The 23532-nt window shown below is 43.1% G+C and overlaps 1 protein-coding gene across 8 annotated transcripts in view; it reads left to right on the top strand.

Moving 5' to 3' along the window:
• Window positions 1-23532, top strand: part of ADGRA1 (adhesion G protein-coupled receptor A1) — a 1152497-nt gene that overhangs the window by 302243 nt on the left and 826722 nt on the right. For 5 of the 8 annotated variants that reach the window (XM_056529273.1, XM_056529272.1, XM_056529274.1 and 2 more), the window contains one exon: window positions 9780-9851. The exons of 1 other annotated variant lie outside the window; for it this stretch is intronic. Coding sequence is in view for 2 of the 7 variants with exons in the window: in XM_056529268.1 (XP_056385243.1) it covers window positions 9780-9851 (72 nt within the window). In the remaining 5 variants the exon portion in view is untranslated. Of the gene's footprint in view, window positions 1-9779; window positions 9852-12731; window positions 12753-17294; window positions 17411-23532 lie in introns of those variants that run through there. 2 more of the 8 variants (XM_056529275.1, XM_056529276.1) reach the window with 2 other exon arrangements.

Below are 23532 nucleotides of genomic sequence, written 5' to 3' on the forward strand. Positions count from 1 at the left end.
GAAAGTGTCCAGCAAACACTCACCTGTCAACCCCTTCGTGAGAGGAAGGAGGATCAGCTCCGCAATGCCCGTGGAAGGGTGAAGTTGCATCGGTTGCTGAACCAGCACTGTCGGACGTTATTAGTGAGCACTGTGGGTGAAGTGACTTTTGTATCTTCTAAAAAGTGGAGAATTCTCGTTGTTTTGTACTAAGAAGTTAAACTACTAAAGCATTTACTGAAACGCATTCAGTTGTCAAGTGTGAATTACTTGTTTTGCTGATTACTATTGGAGACGGAGTGGAGCCTCTGTTCACTCACACGAATTACCCCAGTGCTATAAATAGGGTTTATCATTCTTTCTATACACAGAACCCTGTTTGTCCTCAGTATTTAGAGCCCTGCTTGTCCTCAGTGTACAGAGCCCTGCTTTTCCTCAGTGTACAGAGCCCTGCCTGTCCTCAGTGTACAGAGACCTGCTTTTCCTCAGTGTACAGAGCCCTGCTTGTCCTCAGTGTACAGAGCCCTGCCTGTCCTCAGTGTACAGAGACCTGATTTTCCTCAGTGTACAGAGCCCTGCTTGTCCTCAGTGCACAGAGTCCTGCTTGTCCTCAGTGTACAGAGTCCTGCTTTTCCTCAGTGTACAGAGCCCTGTTTGTCCTCAGTGTACAGAGCCCTGCCTGTCCTCAGTGTATAGAGCCCTGCTTGTCCTCAGTGCACAGAGTCCTGCTTGTCCTTAGTGCACAGAGCCCCGCTTCTCCTTGGTGTACAGAGCCCTGCGTGTCCTCCATGCAGAGAGCCCTGCTTGTCCTCAGTGCACAGAGCCCTGCTTGTCCTCAGTGTACAGAGCCCTGCTTGTCAATGTACAGAGCCCTGCTTGTCCTCAGTATTCAGAGTCCTGCTTGTCCTCAGTGCATAAAGCCATGCTTGGAAGTGTCCGGCAAACACTCACCTGTCAACCCCTTCGTGAGAGGAAGGAGGATCAGCTCCGCTATGCCCGTGGAAGGGTGAAGTTGTATCGGTTGCTGAACCAGGACTGTCGGACGTTATTAGTGAGCACTGTGGGTGAAGTGACTTTTGTATCTTCTAAAAAGTGGAGAATTCTCCTTGTTTTGTACTAAGAAGTTAAACTACTAAAGCATTTACTGAAACGCATTCAGTTGTCAAGTGTGAATTACTTCTTTTGCTGATTACTATTGGAGACGGAGTGGAGCCTCCGTTCACTCACACAAATTACCCCAGTGCTATAAATAGGGTTTATCATTCTTTCTATACACAGAACCCTGTTTGTCCTCAGTATTTAGAGCCCTGCTTGTCCTCGGTGTACATAGCTCTGCTTTTCCTCAGTGTACAGAGCCCTGCTTGTCCTCAGTGTACAGAGCCCTGCTTGTCCTCACTGCACAGAGCCCTGCTTATCTGCAGTGTACAGAGCCCTGCTTGTCCTCAGTATACAGAGCCCTGCTTGTCCTCAGTGTACAGAGCCCTGCTTGTCCTCAGTGTACAGAGACCTGATTTTCCTCAGTGCACAGAGCCCTGCTTGTTCTCAGTGCACAGAGCCCTGCTTGTCCTCAGTGTACAGAGACCTGCTTTTCCTCAGTGTACAGAGCCCTGTTTGTCCTCAGTGTACAGAGCCCTGCCTGTCCTCAGTGTACAGAGCTCTGCTTTTCCTCAGTGTACAGAGCCCTGCTTGTCCTCAGTGTACAGAGCCCTGCTTGTCCTCAGTGTACTTAGACCTGATTTTCCTCAGTGCACAGAGCCCTGCTTGTTCTCAGTGCACAGAGCCCTGCTTGTCCTCAGTGCACAGAGCCCTGCTTGTCCTCAGTGTACAGAGACCTGCTTTTCCTCAGTGTACAGAGCCCTGTTTGTCCTCAGTGTACAGAGCCCTGCTTGTCCGCAGTGTACAGAGCCCTGCTTGTCCTCAGTATACAGAGCCCTGCTTGTCCTCAGTGTACAGAGCCCTGCTTGTCCTCAGTGTGCAGAGACCTGATTTTCCTCAGTGCACAGAGCCCTGCTTGTTCTCAGTGCACAGAGCCCTGCTTGTCCTCAGTGTACAGAGCCCTGCTTGTCCTCAGTGTACAGAGCTCTGCTTTTCCTCAGTGTACAGAGCCCTGCTTGTCCTCAGTGTACAGAGCCCTGCTTGTCCTCACTGCACAGAGCCCTGCTTGTCCGCAGTGTACAGAGCCCTGCTTGTCCTCAGTATACAAAGCCCTGCTTGTCCTCAGTGTACAGAGCCCTGCTTGTCCTCAGTGTACAGAGACCTGATTTTCCTCAGTGCACAGAGCCTTGCTTGTTCTCAGTGCACAGAGCCCTGCTTGTCCTCAGTGCACAGAGCCCTGCTTGTCCTCAGTGTACAGAGACCTGCTTTTCCTCAGTGTACAGAGCCCTGTTTGTCCTCAGTGTACAGAGCCCTGCTTGTCCTCAGTGTACAGAGCTCTGCTTTTCCTCAGTGTACAGAGCCCTGCTTGTCCTCAGTGTACAGAGCCCTGCTTGTCCTCACTGCACAGAGCCCTGCTTGTCCGCAGTGTACAGAGCCCTGCTTGTCCTCAGTATACAAAGCCCTGCTTGTCCTCAGTGTACAGAGCCCTGCTTGTCCTCAGTGTACAGAGACCTGATTTTCCTCAGTGCACAGAGCCTTGCTTGTTCTCAGTGCACAGAGCCCTGCTTGTCCTCAGTGCACAGAGCCCTGCTTGTCCTCAGTGTACAGAGACCTGCTTTTCCTCAGTGTACAGAGCCCTGTTTGTCCTCAGTGTACAGAGCCCTGCTTGTCCTCAGTGTACAGAGACCTGCTTTTCCTCAGTGTACAGAGCCCTGCTTGTCCTCAGTGTACAGAGCCCTGCCTGTCCTCAGTGTACAGAGACCTGCTTTTCCTCAGTGTACAGAGCCCTGCTTGTCCTCAGTGCACAGAGCCCTGCTTGTCCTCAGTGCACAGAACCCTGCTTGTCCTCAGTGTACAGAGTCCTGCTTTTTCTCAGTGTACAGAGCCTTGTTTGTCCTCAGTGTACAGAGCCCTGCCTGTCCTCAGTGTACAGAGACCTGCTTTTCCTCAGTGTACAGAGCCCTGCTTGTCCTCAGTGTACAGAGCCCTGCCTGTCCTCACTGTGCAGAGCCCTGCTTGTCCTCAGTGCACAGAGCCCTGCCTGTCCTCAGTGTGCAGAGCCCTGTTTGTCCTCAGTGCACAGAGCCCTGCTTGTCTGTCCACACTTCCTTTACTCTGTCTCCACACAGAGACACACAGACAATGGCTGCAGGGACAGCATTTGTTCACACAAAAATATAACACATTTATTAACCAATGTATATTACAAATATACATAAAATGTTATTATCTACATTATATAACAAGTTTTGTAGGTACACTTTAACAATTAGCACTTGTGAAGCAACCATGTTCTGTAGCTACAACTCCGGTGCCATCTAAGATTTGTACCATAAACTGCATCATGAACGGTTAGATTTGTCTGTATAGTTCCTTCTCAATCGCTGTCATTGCTGAATTTTGTTCCGTATGACGTGGTGTCCTTTGTACAAAATGTAGGTCACACAAAGAGCAGCAAGAGTCTCCTGTGTCCTAGCACCCTGAGAGAAAATGAAATGTGACAGCTATAGGGACGGCTAGCCATACATATCTACCAGCTAGAACATGGTCTAATAAATACTTTGCACCAGTCACTTTTCTGTGAAATATCAATTTTCTTTTTGTTGCTACGCAGGACAGTCCCTCTATTCTACCTGCTAATCCTCTAATGATACCTCATTGCTTTACTGCCGTACATACCCAAACAAATGACATTTGAGATCTCTGCTCAGAATTTTAACTAGTCCCTAAGCCACAGAACCCATAGTTCAATGTTTAACAACACACTGTCTGCATCCCAAGCAAGAGATGATTTAATGTCCATGTTATAAATTGAGGTTTTACAATTGCTGTTAAAGGTTTCTTTGTACTGAGCGGGAATTTAATATGGTGCTTTACTAATTCTGTATGGATTAGCTATCTGCAGTCTGTGATATGGTCATGCTATAGATCAGTTTGTGTTTCCCAATCAAGGTGCCTCCAGCTGTTGCAAAACTACAACTCCCAGTAGGTAGGTAGTTTGGAAGTCAGGTATGTAGGTAGGATCGTAAGTAGATAGGTAGTTAGGTAGTCAGGCATGTAGATAGCTAGGTATGTAGGTAGGTAGTTTGGTAGGCAGGTATGTAGATAGGTAGTTAGGCAGCATGCTCCTGGAGTGTCGCCCGAATAAGAAGGATAAAAGGCCAATGGGACCACGGATTGGCTCATGGTGAGTATCATTTTCTACAGTGTCATCCACACTACAAGTCTGTACCAACAGGTTAGTGTGGGTGATACTGATGACAGATTCATGACAGAAGTAATTTAGCAAAGTTGAGCATTTTTTATTGTCATTCACCATGTGGTAAAAATAACAATAAATCTCTGTATCAGTATTTGTCAGTATTAGTTGGAAATACCCAATTTATCTATTGTTTTTAGGTTTTACCTTTGGCATAAAACTTTTTAAATAGAAAATTGTGTTTTTCTACCCATTTTCTAAAATCTATAACATTTTGAATTTTTTTTTGGATGCGGGCTTGCTTTTTTGGATGTGTACTTGACTTTTTGGTCGCTATGTTTTCTGTTCTTTCGGGAGTCAGATTAACAGATTTTTTTAATTAAATTTAATGTTTATCTCCATGTTGATAGAAGTGTAGTCGATCGGCACCACCTGCTCAGCAGCTCCAGAGGAGATGACTCACAGATTACGTATGGACCGGTGCTCTGCAGAAAAGCAGAGGGAGCCATCAATAGGTGAAGTATAAAAAGTCCACGGCACCCAGTAGTTCCAATGCACTTAAAACTTTATTGCAGCTTGGCAATCACAAGCAAGTGGTGTGAGACGTATTCCCAACAAGTGCTGGTTTCACGTCATGTGACGCATCGTCAGCATGTAGTGGGAGGGGACACACAGTGTGTCTATATACTCATATATATACTGGTTTACGCAACCTAATTGTACAGAGCTTGAGGTATCCATAAACATACAGTATGAACAGTTTTTACCCCTATGATTACCTTTAGGTAGCCCCTTCTGAATCCAGTTTTCCCTCCTTGTCACTAGTTGTCCCTTCACCATCTCATCCCACAGATGTTTAGATCTGCAGAATGAAATTAAAGGGGGTTCACAGGTTATTTCAGACAGATCCCGCAAAAATGTTTTTTGCGCTTACATTAACAACAACAATGTAAACATGCAATTCACTTCCAACTTTGGTAGTACAGCGGTGGAGTTCCTGGATGTAACTATATTTGCTAGTAATGAAGGGTTAAAGGTTAATCGTAAGCCTACTTCCATGAACTCTCTGCTGCACTATAGGAGTTTGCACCCCAATCATGTTTGCAATGCATTACCATACAGGCAATTTTTAGACTCTGTAGAAACAACTCAGATTATGAATCCTTTGTAGAACAATCATGTGAACTAATGGACCGTCTACGTAAGAGGAGATATGATGAAAACGTGATTTAAAATGGATTTGAAAAGGCATCCAAACAAGACGGGAAAGAGTTAATTTTTAGAAAAAGTAAGAAGTCAACTAAGGTATGGAATAGACAAGCTATTTTTATCATTTGAGTACAGCCCCATGTCAGACATTGTTAGAAATATGATTAGAAAGAATTGGCATATTATTCAAGCAGACAGGGATCTGTCTGAAATAACCTGTGAACCCCCTTTAATTTCATTCCACAGATCTAAAAATCTGTGGAATGAGTTGGTGAGGGGACAACTAGTGACACAGAGGGAAAACTGGATTCAGAAGGGGCTACTTAAAGGTAATCATAGGTGTAAAAACTGTTCAGACTGTATGTTTATGGATACCTAACGCTCTGTACAATTAGGTTGCGTAAACCATGTGGTCTCGGACTTTATCACCTGCAGTTCGGACTACGTGGTTTACACGATTCTATGTCCGTGTAATTATTTTCACATTGGTAAAACTCTCTGCTCACTTTTTTTTACAGATTTTGGGCACACTTGTACTCGATTAGAACGGACAAAGGCTGTTCAAGGCTGATTTCCCATGTTAAAACAAGCAGGTGAAAGGAAAGGGTTAAGATTCCTGGGGCTCCAGCGAATCTTACAAACAGAAAATAGGATTGATTGCCATACCCGACTCCTCCAGGTGGAGGCAGTATGGATCATCCGGACGGGTGCAACGGGAATTCTGGGCTTGAATGATCGTAATTATCTCTCCTCTTTTCTATAATACTCTTTTGATACCTCCTTGTATATTACCATTTTTTGATATTATGTGATACTCTATTGGGATTTCTATTGTGATTGCTATTGTTTTTAACTATTGATGTGATCTTTTACATTGTACTTGATGGGTAATGGATAAGTATATAGACACGCTGTGTTTCCACTCCCACTACACCCTGACGATGCGTCACATGACGTGAAACTAGCGTTTGTTGGGAATATGTCTCACACCACTTGCTTGTGATTGCCATGTTGCAATAAAGTTTTAAGTGCATTGGAACTACCGGGTGCCGTGGACTTTTTATACTTCACCTATTGTTTAATGTTTTTCTATTTATTAGACCTTCGAGGGGACATGTGATCATTTGTTCGTTCATAATATTTATGTACTAGCTGAGCACCTGGCGTTGCCCGTTTTTTTTTTCTTCCTAATCCCTGTTGGGTAGGAAAATAAACAAAGGAGGAAGCTTTTGACTTCATATCCAGTCCTCACATATTCTTGTCATATCCCAACCCCATATCCCAACCTCCTATCCTGACCTCCTATCCCATCCTCCTATCTCGACCTCCTATCCCGACCTCCTGTCCTGACCTCCTATACCGTCCTCCTATCCCATCCTCCTATCCCATCCTCCTATCCTGTCCACCTATCCCGACCTTCTATCCCGACCTCCTATCTCGACCTCCTATCCCGATCTCCTATCCCCATCTCCTATCTCGACCTCCTATCCCGTCTTCCTATCCCGTCCTCCTATCCTGTCCTCCTATCTCAACCTCCTATCTCAATCTCCTATCCTGATCTCCTATCCCGACCTCCTATCCCGTCCTCCTATCCCGCCCTCCTATCCAGTCCTCCTATCCAGTCCTCCTATCTCGACTTCCAATCCCGACCTCCTATCCCGTCACCCAATCTTGAGCTCCTATCCTGACTTCCTATCCCAACCTCCTATCCCGACTTCCTTTCCCTTCCTCCTTTCCCGTCCTCATATCTCGACCTCCTATCTCGACCTCCTATCCCGTCCTCCTATCCCGTCCTCCTATCCAGACCTCCTATCCCAACCTCCTATCCCAACCTCCTTTCCTGTTCTCCTTTCCCATCCTCATATTTTGACCTCCTATCTCGACCTCCTATCTTGACCTCCTATCCCGTCCTCCTATACCTTCCTCCTATCCCGACCTCCTATCCCGACCTCCTTTCCTGTCCTCCTTTCCCGTCCTCATATCTCGACCTCCTATCCCAACCTCCTATCCAGACCTCCTATCCCATCCTCCTATCCCGTCCTTCTATCCCGACCTCCTTTCCTGTCCTCATATCTTGACCTCCTATCCCGACCTCCTATTCAGACCTCCTATCCCATCCTCATATCCCATCCTCCTATCTCATCCTCCTATCCCGACCTGCTACCCCGACCTCATATCTCATCCTCATATCCCGTCCTTATATCCCGTCCTCCTATCCCGACCTCCTATCTCGACCTCCTATCCCGACCTCCCATCCCGTCCTCCTATCCAGACCCGTAATATGTGTACCAGGTATTATTGAAATATCTCCATCCGTACGGAAGTTATGTGGAAACATACATTTCTCATTGATTTGCATGGGACTTTAAACAAAAACCCCTACCCTTACAAATGGGGGTAGTTAAGGTTTAAATGAACTATCCTATATTTTAAGTGGACATATAAGTAACATGTGACCAAGCATTATCAAAATATCTCCAGCCGTTTGGAAGTTATGCAGTAACATATAATTCCCATTGACTTGTATAGGACTTTAAACATAAATCCCGCCCCTGGCAAATGGGGGTGAGTAAGGATTAAATCACCTATCCTGTTTGTTGTTGACATATAAGTAACATGTGTGCCAAGTTTCATGTTAATATCTTTAGCCGTTTGGAAGTTTTTGTGGAACATACATACACACACACCCATGTTGAATTTTATATACATATATATATATATATATATATATATATATATATATATATATATATAGATTACAGTATATTATGTATTTTAGCTTTACGTCTAATAGAAGTACAAGAAGTACAAGCATGGAAGACCTGGGGGCCTTTATTCAGTCTCTAGCTGCCATAGGAATCCAATGAAACCCCATATTTGCATTGCAGGGGAGCCATTAAGTAATAGAGAGAGATCTCACTCCTCACACTCTCTGAAACCAGTTAGATGCTATAGTTTCTATTGGCTGTGGCATGTAAGGGGTTATATGCAAGGTACTGTAGGTCTCTGTTACAGCAGGAGCTTGAAAATCTTGGTTGTCATGAGACAGACAAGCTCTCCTAATACCCTTATTTATTCCTATGGGAACAAGTAGGAGAATATGCTGTGTACCTAAGCGCTGCACAACTGTGATCAAAGAGTTCATGTCACCAAATAAAATGTTTAATATAGTGTTCCTTGTGTAATTAGCAGACACTTTCCCATTCAATTGCTTTTAAAATTATCAACATAAATACGTTTAAAATGTAATATAAAAAAAACGCCACTAGGTGGCTCTGTTCTGTTCCCTGCCACAATTAATACAGTGAGTTTGGTCTCTTCCAGGCCTCCTCCAGGTCTTCTATTCATCACAGCACTGCAACCATAGGAGGGCAGAAGTGGTCCCCCAGCAGGCTTCAGTGATGTCATGCCTCCTGGGAAGGACCCACTTTCTCCTGCTGGGAAATTGCAGTATGTGAGCAAGAATAAAGGTATAATACACAGCTTTTTAAAGCTCTGACATTTTTTCAAGGGCTGAAGGAGTTTTAGGAGTAGTTAGGTGACATAGCCTGAGTTAGTTTAGAACAGTTTATTTGGTGACAGATACTTTTTAAAGTACCAGTGGATCGGATCATGCACAAGAAACCAATACAGTCAGTGTCGGGGGGGGGATTAGAAAAAAAAAACATATCTGACCTGGAAGTAGAATGAGAGTACTGGAGTCAACATATTAAAAATAACAGTCCTGACCTAAAATGCAGCTGCTGAAACAGCAAAAAAGAGCTGGGCAGAGGTGCAAAACTATGCAAAAAGAACCTTGGTCTCGGAGTGGATGGGAGATCAAGAGCAATGCTCAGAGGAGCAAGAGGATGGAGTGTGAGGGAACTCCTGGTAAAGGACAGAACCAAAATAGAAGTACAGGAAAAGGTAAAAGAACCACTCAGCAAAGGTTGCCCTAAAGGCAGAAGCTCTGAGCCATTCAAATGCAAACATTCCCTAAAGGTAGGGTCACATGTAGCGTATTTGCTGCTGCGTATTTTGGCAAAATATGGCAAGTGTGAGATTTCAAGCCTGTTGTATACTGCAGTCTGGTGAATGTTGGTTTGGAGTGATGTACTGACGTTATGGATCACTCGTGTATTAAGACACAGACAAAGCTTGAGAGGGACATTATCACAAATACATTGACTCAGATTAATCATTGTTATGTACTGAACAGTAAATGTACATTTAATGTGAATTGATGCCTGTGTCTTCGTTCCTTCTACAATAGCTCATACGGCGATAATTAATTGCTGTGTGTATATTCTATCTCCAGAGATCTGCGGAATAACCTGATTAGCACCATTCAGCCGGGGGCCTTTTATGGACTTTCTGAACTGAGGCGTCTGTAAGTATTAATTCTGTTTGAATTACTTTGTAAATTGTGTTCACATCGACATTCTTACAGCAGGAAATTACAATATGTCACCATGCAATAACAGCAGATCAGCTCCTGGCACAGGACATAAAGTCTTATAATGCATTTTGGTCAGTGGTCTCCAAACTGTGGACCTCCAGCGGTTGCAAAACTACAACTCCCCACATGCCTGGACAGCCGTCAGCAAAGCAGTGGGCTGACCTGTAGGCCCTCATTTACGAAGAGTGGAGTGGAGTTTTTTTTGTAGATTTCTTTTTCCTAACAGTTTTTTTTCATGGTATTTACTATTGTATCTTGGCTTTGGCAATTTTCCATATGTTTTGCTTTTTTTTTTTTTTTTTTTTACTCATGCTCTGAGCTGTTGGGTTTTCCAGAGCTTAAATCCACCACATTTTATGTGGGAACATTAGTAAAAAAAAATATATATATAATTTAGGGAATGTATGAAAAGTAGAGAGTTTGTATTTTTTTTTTTTTTTTTTACATTTTTGTCAGAAATTCTGGCACACGAAATATGTGACACAAAAAAACCTACAATATCTACTCGGTAAAGCCTTAGTAAATGAGGACCACTGTATTTCTACCTGGGTTTAACATAACTATGTATTAAAAGCATTGAGAGTTAACACAAAATAGCCATCTAAGGCCAAGCTACGTGTATTTTATGTGTTCAATCAAACATATTGGGTTTAACATTAATATGGATTGAAAGCATTAAGAGTGATTGCACAATATGCTTTTAGCCAAGTTGCCTAGATTTTATGGGTTTAATGAAATAAAGTATTTCTAACTGGGTTTAACATAAATGCACATTAAAAACATTAATAGTGAAAGTGGAATAGACATTTCAGGCAAGTTACGTGTATTTTCTGGGTTTAATAAAAAAAATAGCATTTGTAGCTGGCTTTAAGAGTAAAAGTTGACTTGTAGATGAGTGACAAATCACCCCAGAAACATAATAATAACCTCCAAATCTTTCTAAATGAAAAAATGTCTGATAAAGGATTTGTTGGACCAAGTAGAGGATAGAGCATAGCTGCGATGTCCTCAGCCAGTATGAATGTTGTGGCAGTACCTGCACCAGTACAGATAGAGGCTGCAGCCAGGTGCCTGGTGGTAGTAGTAGTAGCAGCAGCAAAAGTTGTCACTGTCGTCATTCAAGGGTTATGTCATGGTTTGGGGGTAGTTTGGCCCTTGTGGACTGGTTTACTTGTTCAAGGTCTTTTCATGGGGAGGGGGGAGAGTCTGGCAATATGACATTGAGCCAGGTGCCAGTGAAATCCTTATCATCTTCAGTTACACGGTGATGAGGAAATGTCTGTCCTAGACAGTCTGTTCTATCATTTCTGTCTTTGCTTAACCCCTCCTAATGCTAAGCAGAACGATAGCATTTGCCACTAGGAGAAATTAAGGTTAATTTATTAAAAAAACAAAACAAAAAAAAACAAACATTTAACTTGTTACTCCGGTGGAATTTTTTTTTCTAATCAGCCGGTGCTTGAACAGATAGTAAATTACTTCTATTAAAGAATCTAAATCATTACAGTACTTATCAGCTGCTGTATGCTCCAGAGGAAGTTGAGTAGTTCTTTTCTGCCTTACCACAGCTCTCTGCTGACAACTTTATCCATGTCAGGAACTGTCCAGATACGGATGGGTTTACTGTGGGGATTTGCTTCTACTCTGAACAGTTCCTGACTGGTGTTGCTCGCGAATATTCGCAATACAAATTTTATTCCCGTAGGGGGCAGAGTGGAGTTTTTAATAATCATAGCACTGTTGCTTCTTGCAATCTAGCGAGTGTGACCTGCAGGCACACGGGGTTGCCCTAATACAAATATATTACAAATAGCAGAGATATCTGCAAAAGCAAATGACCTTACTAAACTAGCAAATAGAGAAAACAGTGCTAATTGTTTTTAAATAGTGTGTAGTATACAATAAAGCATATGGAATTTTACTAAGTTAAGTAGTATATGGGAAAACAGGGTTTTTTTGGATTCCCAAAAGGGAATCTATAGGAATTAAAAAAAGTGATGGTGTTTAAACTTGCTATTTCTGTACTTCCAGTACCAAAAACCGTGTAGTTGCAAATATGGGGGACTATTTGGTTTGGAAATGAATGGGGTCTTAGCTAGCATTGGCATCCCAGAATTTGACGTAAAAGGAAAACTACTTCAAATCGGTCCAATTGACTTTTTATAAGAGGAGTGATTATTCATTTTTTGTACCACAGCCATGTAAAATGTCACAAAAATGCATCTAAATCGTATATAGATTCAAGAAGGCTTTGGAAAAACACTACAAGCAAGGGTTATACTGTTCTCACGTGAGGTCCCTCTAGTTGTATAAATTGTTTTCAAATGGAATTCTGTATTTGTATGAGGCGGAATATATACAAGTGTTGAGTATCCAATCAGTAAGGTCTGGAGACTTAGAGGGAGATTTATCAAAACCTGTCCAAAGGAAAGTGTCCCAGTTGCCCATAGCAACCAATCAGATTGCTTCTTTCATTTTTAACAAGGCCTCTGAAAAATGAAAGAAGGGAGTTGATTGGTTGCTATGGGCAACTGGGACACTTTTCCTCTGGACAGGTTTTGATAAATCTCCCCCTTAGAGGGGAATTCATCAAGCTATTTAGATAGTTTTTTTCTATCTAAAAAAAAGTTGGATCAAAAGTCTCAGTCACTTCTCCTGCGACTTTTGTGCTACTTTTGCTATAGATCATATCTGAAAGTGAATTGCCATGTGCAGTGCTTTAGGCTAGTTTGATGCAGTGGTGATCGATTCCTGATGTGCGACTTTTCTCCGAAAGTAGCAGCTACCATCATTAACACAATAACCCAGACCAATTTACTTCAGCCCTGAAAAGTACTCTAAGCGCTATACCCCCCCACCCCCATGCTTTTGACGCCCGCCCTCCTCCCCATATTTATGTATTTATGACCCCCAGCGCTTCCATGTATTTATGTCCCCGCAGCGCTTATATATATGCCCCCGCAGCGCTTATATACATTAATGCCCCCTCACTGTGCTTCCATGTATTTATGCCCCCGCAGTTCTTATATGTATGGGCTCGCTGGGGAAGCCGGCCGGTCTGATGCACTAATACAATACTTTTCACACACAGAGCAGTGACGGCCGTATATATGTCCAGCCGCAAACCGCCACCCCCGCATGCTGCCTGACCCCTAATTAAACTACTTTAACCCCTTAAGGGCCTAGGGCATAAGGGTACGCCCTGGCTCCCTCGTACTTAAGGACCCAGGGCATACCTGTACGCCCGTGGGAATTTTGGTTTCCGACGCACACCGGGGGGGGTCCGGAATGGGATGCCTGCTAAAATCATTCAGCAGGCATCCCGTGCAAATGCCTGGGGGGGTCCAATTAACAACCGCAATTTGCATAGATTCTGGTTTAATCGAGTCACCAGTGACCCGGTGACCCGGAAAAAAAGGGTGATTGGTGAATAGTGTTGAGCGGCATAGGCCATATTCGAATTCGCGATATTTCGCGAATATATGGACGAATATTCGTCTTATATTCGCTAAATTCACATATTCATAATATTCGCGTTTTATTTTCGCATATGCGAAAATTAGCATATGCTGAAATTAGCATAAGCGAAAATTCGCATATGCAATAACTAGCATATGCCAAAATTAACATAAACGAAAATTCGCATTTAAGAAAATTTGCGTATGCAAATTTTCGCTTATGCGAAAATTCATACGCTGTCTCACACAGTAGTATTAGAGCCTTCTTTACACCACACAAGCTGGAAGTAGAGAGGGATGATCACTGTGATGTGTACTGTGAAACCCCCCCCCAAAAAAAAAAAAACGAATATTCGTAATTTTGAATATATAGTGCTATATTCACAAATATTCGCGAATATGCGAATAAAATTTGCATTGCGAATATTCGCGAGCAACACTATTGGTGAAGCCCGAGTTGGCACCAATCACTCTTGCTGTCCTGCGGGGCATTGGAGATGGGGGAGGCAGTGATCGACGGTGGGGGGGTGTGGGGAGGCTTACCTGGGGTCCGGTGTGGCGGCAGTCCTGATCGGCGGAGGTCCCCAGTGGCGGCGTGGTCCCCAGCGGCGGTGGTCCTGGCGGTCTTCGGCAGAGGGATATAACAGCAGGAGGTAAGCGCTGTTTGCCACCTGCTGTTGCCTAGCAACAACTCTCAGCATGCACAGCGAAAGGGCATGCTGGGAGTTGTAGTTTTGCAACAGCTGGAGGCACAATTGCAACTCCCAGCATGCCCTTTGGCTGTCTGGACATGCTCGGAGTTGTAGTTTTGTAGTTCTGAAAAATTGTGCCTCTAGCTGTTGCATAACTACAACTCCCACCATGCATGGGCAGCCAAAGGTATGCTGGGAGCTGTAGAAGTATGCTGTTGCAAAACTACAAAGCTCAGCATGCCCTTTGGCTGTCAGTGCATGCAGAGACTTGTAGTTTTGCAACAGCTGAAGGCACACTGGTTGTGAAACACAGAGTTTGTTACCTAACTCAGTGTTTTGCAACCAGTGTGCCTCCAGATGTTGCAAAACTACAAATCCCAACATGCATTGACAGACCATACATAGTTAAGTAACAAACTCTGTGTTTTGAAACCAATGTGCCTCCAGCTGTTGCATAACGACAACCACCAGCATGCACAGACAGCCAAAGAACATGCTAAAAGTTGTAGTAGTATGTCTTCAACTGTTGCATAACTACAAGTCCCAGCATGCCCTTCAGCTGTCACTGCATGCTAAGAGTTGTAGTTTTTGCAACAGCTGAAGGTACACTGGTTGCGAAACACTGAGAGTTTGTTATCTAACTCAGTGTTTCCCAACCAGTGTGCCTCCAGCTGTTGCAAACTACAACTCCCAGCATGCATTGACAGACCATACATGCTGGGAGTTGTAGTTGTGCAACAGCTGAAGGCACACTTTGTGAAACACTGAGTTAAGTAACAAACTCTCAAAGTTTTGCAACCAGTGTGCCTCCAGCTGTTGCATAACTACAACCCCCAGCATGCACAGACAGCCAAAGAACATGCTAAAAGTTGTAGTAGTATGTCTTCAACTGTTGCATAACTACAAGTCCCAGCATGCCCTTCAGCTGTCACTGCATGCTAAGAGTTGTAGTTTTTGCAACAGCTGAAGGTGCACTGGTTGCGAAACACTGAGAGTTTGTTATCTAAATCAGTGTTTCCCAACCAGTGTGCCTCCAGCTGTTGCAAACTACAACTCCCAGCATGCATTGACAGGCCATACATGCTGGGAGTTGTAGTTGTGCAACAGCTGAACGCACACTGTTTGTGAAACACTGAGTTAAGTAACAAACTCTCAATGTTTTGCAACCAGTGTGCCTCCAGCTGTTGCATAACTACAACCCCCAGCTTGCACGGACAGCCAAAGGGCATGCAGGGAGTTGTAGTTTTGCAACAGCTGGAGGTTTGCCCATCACCCCCCCCCCCATGAGAATGTACAGGGTACATTCACATGGGTGGGGGGTTACAGCGAGTTTCTCCCTGCAAGTCTGAGATTCAGCAAATTTTCCGCTGCAGCTCAAACTCCCAGCGGAAAACTCGCTGTGAACCCCCACCCATGTGAATTTATCCTAAAAACACTACACTACAGTAACACATGATAAAAAGTAAAAAACACTACATATACACATACCCCTACACAGTCCCCTACCCCCCTCCCCAAGAAAAATTAAAACATCTGGTACGGCAGTGATACCAAAACGGAGCCTCCAGCTGTTGCAAAACAGCAACTCCCAGTATTGCCGTACAGCCATTGACCAGACATGCTGGGAGTTTTGCAACGGCTGGAGGCACCCTGTTTGGGAATCACTGGTGTAGAAAACCCCTATGTCCATCCCTATGCAAATCCCTAATTAAGGCCTCAAATGTGCATGGTGCTCTCTCACTTTGGAGCCGTGTGATATTTCAAGGAAACAGTTTAGGGTCACATATTGGGTATTTCCGTACTTGGGAGAAATTGCCTAACACATTTTGGAGGGTTTTTTCTCCTTTCACCCCTTATAAAAAGGTAAAGGTGGGGACTACTCCAGTGTGTTATTGTAAAAAAAAAAAAAAAATTTTTACACTAACATGCTGGTGTTGCCCCATACTTTTCATATTCACAAGAGGTAAAAGGAAAAAAAGACCCCCAAAATTTGTAACACAATTTCTCCTGAGTACAGAAATACCCCATATGGGGACATAAAATGCTCTGCGGGTGCACAACAAGGCTCAGGAGTGAGAGCGTCATGTACATTTGAGGTGAGTTGCACAGGGGGGGGATGATCTTTACAGCGGTTCTGACATAAACAAAAAAAAACACATGTGACCACATTTTGGAAACTTCACGGAATGTAACAAGAGGTATAGTGAGCCTTAACTACCCACAGGTGTTTGACAAATTTACAACAAATTTGGACGTGAAAATGAAAAAAAAAATTTCACTAAAATGCTGTTGTTATCCCAAATTTTTCATTTTCACAAGGGGTAATAGGAAAAAAGCCCTCATAATTTGTAACACTATTTCTTCTGAGTATATAAATACCCCATGAGTGGACATAAAAAGCTCTGCTGGGGCACTAGAGGGCTTTGTAAATGCACATGGCCCCAACTTGGATTCCAGCTAAATTCTCTCTCCAGAAGCCCAATGGCGCTCCTCCTCTTCTGAGCCCTGTAATGTGCAGGCAGAGCACTTTACATCCACATATGGGGTATTTCCATACTCAGAAGAAATGGGGCTACAAATTTTGGGGGGAATTTTCTCCTATTACCTCTTGTAAACATGGTAAATTTGGAGGAAAAAATGCATTTTAGTGAAAAAAAAAATCTCATTTACACATTCGACTTTAACAAAAAGTCGTCAAACACCTGTATGGTGTTAAGGCTCACTGTACCCCTTGTTAAGTTCCTTGAGGGGTGAAGTTTCCAAAATAGTATGCCATTTGATTTTTTTTTTTTGCTGTTCTGGCACCATAGGGGCTTCCTAAATGCGACATTCTCCCCAAAAAACATTTCAGCAACATTTGCTTTCCAAAAGCCAAATGTGATTCCTTCTCTTCTGAGCATTGTAGTTCGCCCGCAGAGCATTTTACATCCACACATGGGGTATTTCCCTACTCAGAAGAGATGGGGTTACAAATTTTGAGGGGTGTTTTCTCCTATTACTCTTACATTTTGACTATTACTTATTACATTTTTAAAAATGGTAAATTTGGGGCAAAACCAGCATTTTAGTGAAAAAAAAATTTAATTTACACATCCAACTTTCAGGAAAGTCGTCAAATACCTGTGGGGTATTAAGGCTCACTGTTACATTCCTTGAGGGGTGTAGTTTCCATATGCCATGTGGAGGGTTTTTTGCTGTTCTGGCACCATAGGGGTCTCCTAAATGTGACATGCCTCTCAAAAAACATTTCAGAAAAACTCACTCTCCAAAATCCCATTGTCGCTCCTTCCCTTCTGAGCCATCTGGTGCACCCACAGAGCACTTTACGTTCATATATTAGGTATGTCCTTACTATAGAGAAATTGGATTAAAAATGTTAGGAAGATTTCTCTCCTTTTATTGGGTCTACAAGAACATGCGAGTGTGAAAAAATTAAGATTTTGAATGTCATTTTGAATACTGTGAGGGGTGCAGTTTTTTATAATGGGGTCATTTATGGGATATTTCTAATATGAAGGCCCTTCAAATCCACTTCAAATCTGAACTGGTCCCTGAAAAATATCAATTTTGAAAATTTTGTGAAAAATTGGAAAATTGCTGCTGAACTTGGAAACCCTCTGATGTCTTCCAAAAGTAAAAACATGTCAACTTTTTTCTTTTAAATATACTGGTGGCAGAAAGGTAAACATATTTGTAAATTACTTCTATTAAAAAATCTTCATCCTTCCAGTACTTATTAGCTGCTGAATGCTACAGAGGACATTCCTTTCTTTTTGGAACACTGATGACATCATGAGCGCAGTGCTCTCTGCTGACATCTCTGTCCATTTTAGCAACCATGCATAGCAGATGCATGCTAAGGGCAGCATGGTGGCTCAGTGGTTAGCACTGCTGCCTTGCAGTGCTGGGGACTTGGGTTCAAATCCCATTAAGGACAACAATAAATAAAGTGTTATTATATTAATGTGAGAGCTGTGCTCGTGATGTCATCAGAGAGCATTCCAAAAAGAAAAGAATTTCCTCTGTAGTATTCAGCAGCTAATAAGTACAGGAAGGATTAAGATGTTTTAATAGAAGTAATTTACAAATATGTTTAACTTTCTGCCACCAGTTGATTTAAAAGAAAAAAGTTTTCACCGGAGTACCCCTTTAAGGGGTTAAAAAAATGTAATTCTATAATTATCTATCATGTCTGAGGAGTGAACACAGAACCTTATGGGATCAGCTCCTTAAAAGACAGTTTACCCTCTGTGCCAATACTTCTTAGTTTAACAGACCTGTTTCAGAATTCACCATTAAAGTTCAACATGGAACCCCCATGTGAAATCTTAGCACCTATCATAATGTTGAACTTTAAGTATAAGTTCTGAAACAAAGCTATTACAAAAACAAGCCATATTGCATAGGACAAGTGCCTGAACAGTGTTCACGGTGCCTGAACAGGTGGGAAATGTAAAAGAACTGTGAGGTAATTTTTCAGTATTGTTCCTGTGTGCCAAATTCATCAAGGGGCATGCGACTTTCATGAATTTGGCGCAGGGAGTTAAAAAACAAGGCGACTTTTCATGACTAAAATAGTAAAAAAAAAGTAGCCAAGTATTGATGAATTCCCCTCTTAGTGTGGAAAACAATTAGTATTTATTTAATGGGATAAAACAATGCAATTGTTATAAAATCTTAATGAAGCCACTATGAGCTAGCGGCAGGGCCTGTGCAGGTTACCTTTATAGCGGGACTTAAAGATATAAAATATATTTTAAAAAACATTTTTTTTTTAAATATGAGCAAGAAGCATGCACCTTAGAAGGCTTATAGTAAAATAGGTGGAATAAATTGGGATACTCTGGTCAGAATGATACACAGAGATATTTGCCGGTTTTCTGTGCTGGGCTGTAAATCATATAGTCTGGTGGTGCAATTAATTATGTTCTGTACTGCAATGCTAGATGCGTTTCGAGGCTCTGCTCGGCCTCTTTTTCAATAGAATTTAGCTGAATTCTCCACTCCTCCACTTTAGAAAAACATTACTGGTTACTTAAAGAAACAGCACCACTCCTGTCCATGTGTTGTGTCTAGAACTGAAGCTAGTTTCTATTATCTCTATGAAAGTAAATGGGGCTATGCTACACATGCCCCAACCAACTTTCGGTGTGGTACTATTTTTTAGAAGAAAAAAGCCATGTTTTTTTTATAGAAATCTGAAGTTGACCAGGAAATGAAAGACAATAATTACCATCAGTCGTCAGACTGACTCCACTAGATACCTTGGCTTAGAACATTAGGTTAAATATACATCTACTGTGGATCTCAAGCATTATTCGAGTTTCTATAAGAAAAAGCCCTTATCAGAATGAAAACTTGATGGAGAGACTTTAATAGGATTTACTGGAGCTGAGTACTTTTGGCTCCACATCTATCATTTCATCAAGAGAGCAATCTAGGATTCAACAAGCATGACTGTATATTTGTAGAGATTATTGTAAATTTGAAGCTTACATGTGTTCAAGCTGTTTATATGTTTTCAAGCCATTAACCAGTAGAATGAACAGTCATTCATGTCTAATTGTTCGGGGAGCACAGTTTGTCCTTGCTTCTGTGGTACTGTAGGCAAAATTGCTGAGATCTATAGGTATTGCGGAACACTATACCATAGTAAGCTAGCACGTATGTCGCTGTTACAAGTAGCCGGCAGCTGGGATACAAATTAGGCAGTAATCTCATATTAAAGCTGATTTATACTGTTGATAAATAAGAAGTCATTAAAACCCTGTAGCTCGGATTGCTAATAATAAGGGAAAGCTTAAAACATATTAAAATGTTACAACCGGAATTTGACATTGAAAACTTAAAGACTCCATAAACAATAGTAGGTTGCGCAGGCGGTAGAGTCTGCAAACTACTTATTTGGTAAAGGGCGATTGTGTTGATCTATCTTACTGATACGTATAGAGTGGCATAGGTTTGCCCATAGGCTGCTAATCTAATTTATTGACTGTAAAATGATAACAAGGAAAGGTTAAAGGACCTTAACATGTATAGCTTGGAAGAAAGAAGAGACAGAGGGGATATGATAGAAACTTTTAAATACATAAAGAGAATCTACACGGTAAAGGAGGAGAGGATATTTAAAAGAAGAAAAACTACCACAAGAGGACATAGTTTTAAAATAGAGGGGCAATTGTTTATGCAGTAATATCAGGAAGTATTACTTTACTGAGAGAGTAGTGGATTCATGGAATAGCCTTCCTGCAGAAGTGGTCGCTGCAAATACAGTGAAGGAGTTTAAACATGCATGGGATAAGCATAAGGTTATCCTTCATATTCGATAGAGATAGGTATAAGGCTATCCTTCATATAAGATATGGCCAGGGACTATTGATAGGATTCAGATTATTGGGCAGACTAAATGGGCCAAATGATTCTTATCTGCCGACACATTCTATGTTTCTATCATAATAACCTGTATGTGCTATTTCAGCTTCAAAGAAGCATGGCATTTTTTTTTTTTTTTGCTACCAAAAATTAAATACACATCAAAGAGCATATAGCTGACTGTATAATGCACTGTGCATCTGGTAAGGAGGCATTAGAGAATTAAAGAGATGGAAAACAAATGTTTTCAAATCAACTGGCACCAGAAAGTTAAACAAATTTGTAAATTACTTCCATTTAAAAAATCTTAATCCTTCCAGTGCTTATAAGCTTCTGTATGCTCTGGAGGAAGTTGTGTAGTTCTTTTGTGTCTGACCACAGTGCTCTCTGCTGACACCTCTGTATGTGTCAGGAACTGTAAGGAGTAGAAGCACATCCCCATAGCAAACCTCTCCTACTCTAGATAGTTCCTGACATGGAAAGATGTGTCAGCAGAGAGCACTGTGGTCAGACTGGAAATAACTACACAACTTCCTCTGGAGCATACAGCAGTTGATAAGTACTGCAAGGATTAAGAGTTTTATATAGAAGAAATTTACAAATCTGTATAACTTTCTGGCCCCAGTTGATTAGAAAACATTTGTTTACCAGTTTTCCAGTCTATCATGATATATTTTTGAATATATTGGAAATTGCAGTGTAATGTCCGTTTATTTATTTTTACATATTTCCGTTTTAGGATCTGTTCAGACTTTTTTTTTTTGTGTTTTCCTTTCCAGGCGTGGAAGAGTTAAGCTGTTCACCCATGTGCTAGGCGGGTGTGGCTATATAACTTGAGCTCAGTCTATATTCTAGTTGCTGGTTATTTTGTGCATTAATGCTACTACAGTATAATGTCTGTTAGTGGAATACACTTTGTCTGTTTGTGCATTAATGCTACTATGTCTGCTTGAGAATTTACCTTGTATTTATCATGTGATATTTAATCAGAGTTTTTAGCCATGGTTAATAGTCTTGTTTATTGTATTTTAGTCTGTTACATTTGTTGGTTTTAGGATGTATGTCTGTTCTGCTTTGTCGGTGTTCCCACTGTGAGAATCCTGTTCTGCGTTCCTCCTCTTAGTGGAGTTTGGTTTTCAAATGTATCCTGTTTTGTATCTTGAGTAATATCCTTGTTATGATTCGGCTAACTGGATGTGGATCCTCTGTGTCAGCGAGGGATTGGCGTGGACCTTGTCGGTGGACCGGTTCTAGGTTGCTACTGATATTCACCAGAGCCCGCCGCAAAGCGGGATGGTCTTGCTGCGGTGGTAGCAACCAGGTCGTATCCACCGGCAACGGCTCAACCTCTCTGACTGCTGAGAAGGTGTGGGACAGAAGGACTAGGCAAAGGCAAGGTCAGACGTAGCAGAAGGTCGGGGCAGGCGGCAAGGTTCGTAGTCAATAACAATAGCAAGAGGTCAGGTACACTGGTGAGGCAAACACTGTAACACTTTCTCTGGCACAAAGACAACAAGATCCGGCAAGGAAGTGAAGGGGAAGTGAGGTTAAATAGACAGGGAGCAGGTGGAGGCTAATTAGACTGATTGGGCCAGGCACCAATCATTGGTGCACCGGCCCTTTAAATTTTAGAGAGCTGGCTCGTGCGCGCCCTAAGGAGCATAGCCGCGCACGCCAGGACGAGACAGCCGGGGACCGGGACAGGTGAGTGACTTGGGATGCGATTCGCGAGCGGGCGCGTCCCACTATGCGAATTGCATCCCCACCGGCAGTGTCAGTGCAGCGCTCCCGGTCAGCGGGTCTGACCGGGGCGCTGCAGAGAGAGGAATGCCGCGAGCGCTCCGGGGAGGAGCAGGGACCCGGAGTGCTCGGCGTAACAGTACCCCCCCCCCCTTAGGTCTCCCCCTCTTTTGTCCGGACGTCGCTCCACATCGGACAAGGACATTGGGAGCGATTGTAGAGTCTCCTTCTGGAGGACAATGAAGTCCTGGGTATGTTCATCAACGGCAGGCAGTTCAGAAGGAGTGGGAATGGGGAGGGGGGGCAGAGGGTGAAGCTTGGCATGGGGCAGAGTGATACCAGGACGGGGGCTATGAGGAGGCACGGCATAGTCCTGATAGGCCTTGGGGAGACCAGGTGTAGGAGGAGATATAGGGGTTTGACTGGCAGGACTGAGAGCAGACGTGAGGCATTTTTTGTGGCAAGAAGCACCCCAGCTCTTGATCTCCCCGGTGGTCCAGTCAAGGGTAGGAGAGTGGCGTTGGAGCCATGGCAGACCGAGGTGGACTTCAGAGGTGCAGTTGGGCAAAACAAAAAGTTTAATTTTTTCGTGATGTAGTCCAATGCTCATGAGCAGTGGTTCTGTGCGGTAACGCACAGTGCAGTCCAATTTCACTCCGTTGACCAAGGAAATGTAGAGCGGCTTGGCGAGACGGGTCACAGGGATGTTGACCTTATTAACAAAAGAGGCCAAAATGAAATTTCCCGCAGAACCAGAGTCCAAGAAGGCCATAGCTGAGAAGGAGGAGTTGGCAGAAGGAGAAATCCGTACAGGCACAGTGAGACGTGGAGAAGCAGACTTCACACCAAGAGACGCCACTCCCACGTTAGCTGGGTGCGTGCGTGCGTTTCCCAGATGTGGAGGACGAATAGGGCAATCCAACAAGAAATGTTCGGTACTAGCGCAGTACAGACATAAATTTTTATCTCTGCGGCGAGTCCTCTCTTCATGGGTCAGGCGAGACCGATCCACTTGCATAGCCTCCTCGGTGGGAGGCACAGGGGTAGATTGCAAAGGATACTGTGAGAGAGGTGCCCAGAGATCAAGGTCTTTTTCCTGGCGGAGCTCCTGGCGTCTTTCAGAAAAACACATGTCAATGCAGGTGGCCAAATGGATAAGTTCATGCAGGTTGGCAGGAATTTCTCGTGCGGCCAGCACATCTTTGATGTTACTGGATAGGCCTTTTTTAAAGGTCACGCAGAGGGCCTCGTTATTCTAAGACAATTCAGAGGCGAGAGTACGAAATTGGATGGCGTACTTGCCTACTGAAGAATTACCCTGGACCAGGTACAGCAGGTCAGTCTCGGCAG

Source organism: Hyla sarda, chromosome 7, assembly GCF_029499605.1.
Source record: "Hyla sarda isolate aHylSar1 chromosome 7, aHylSar1.hap1, whole genome shotgun sequence".
NCBI lineage: Eukaryota > Metazoa > Chordata > Amphibia > Anura > Hylidae > Hyla > Hyla sarda.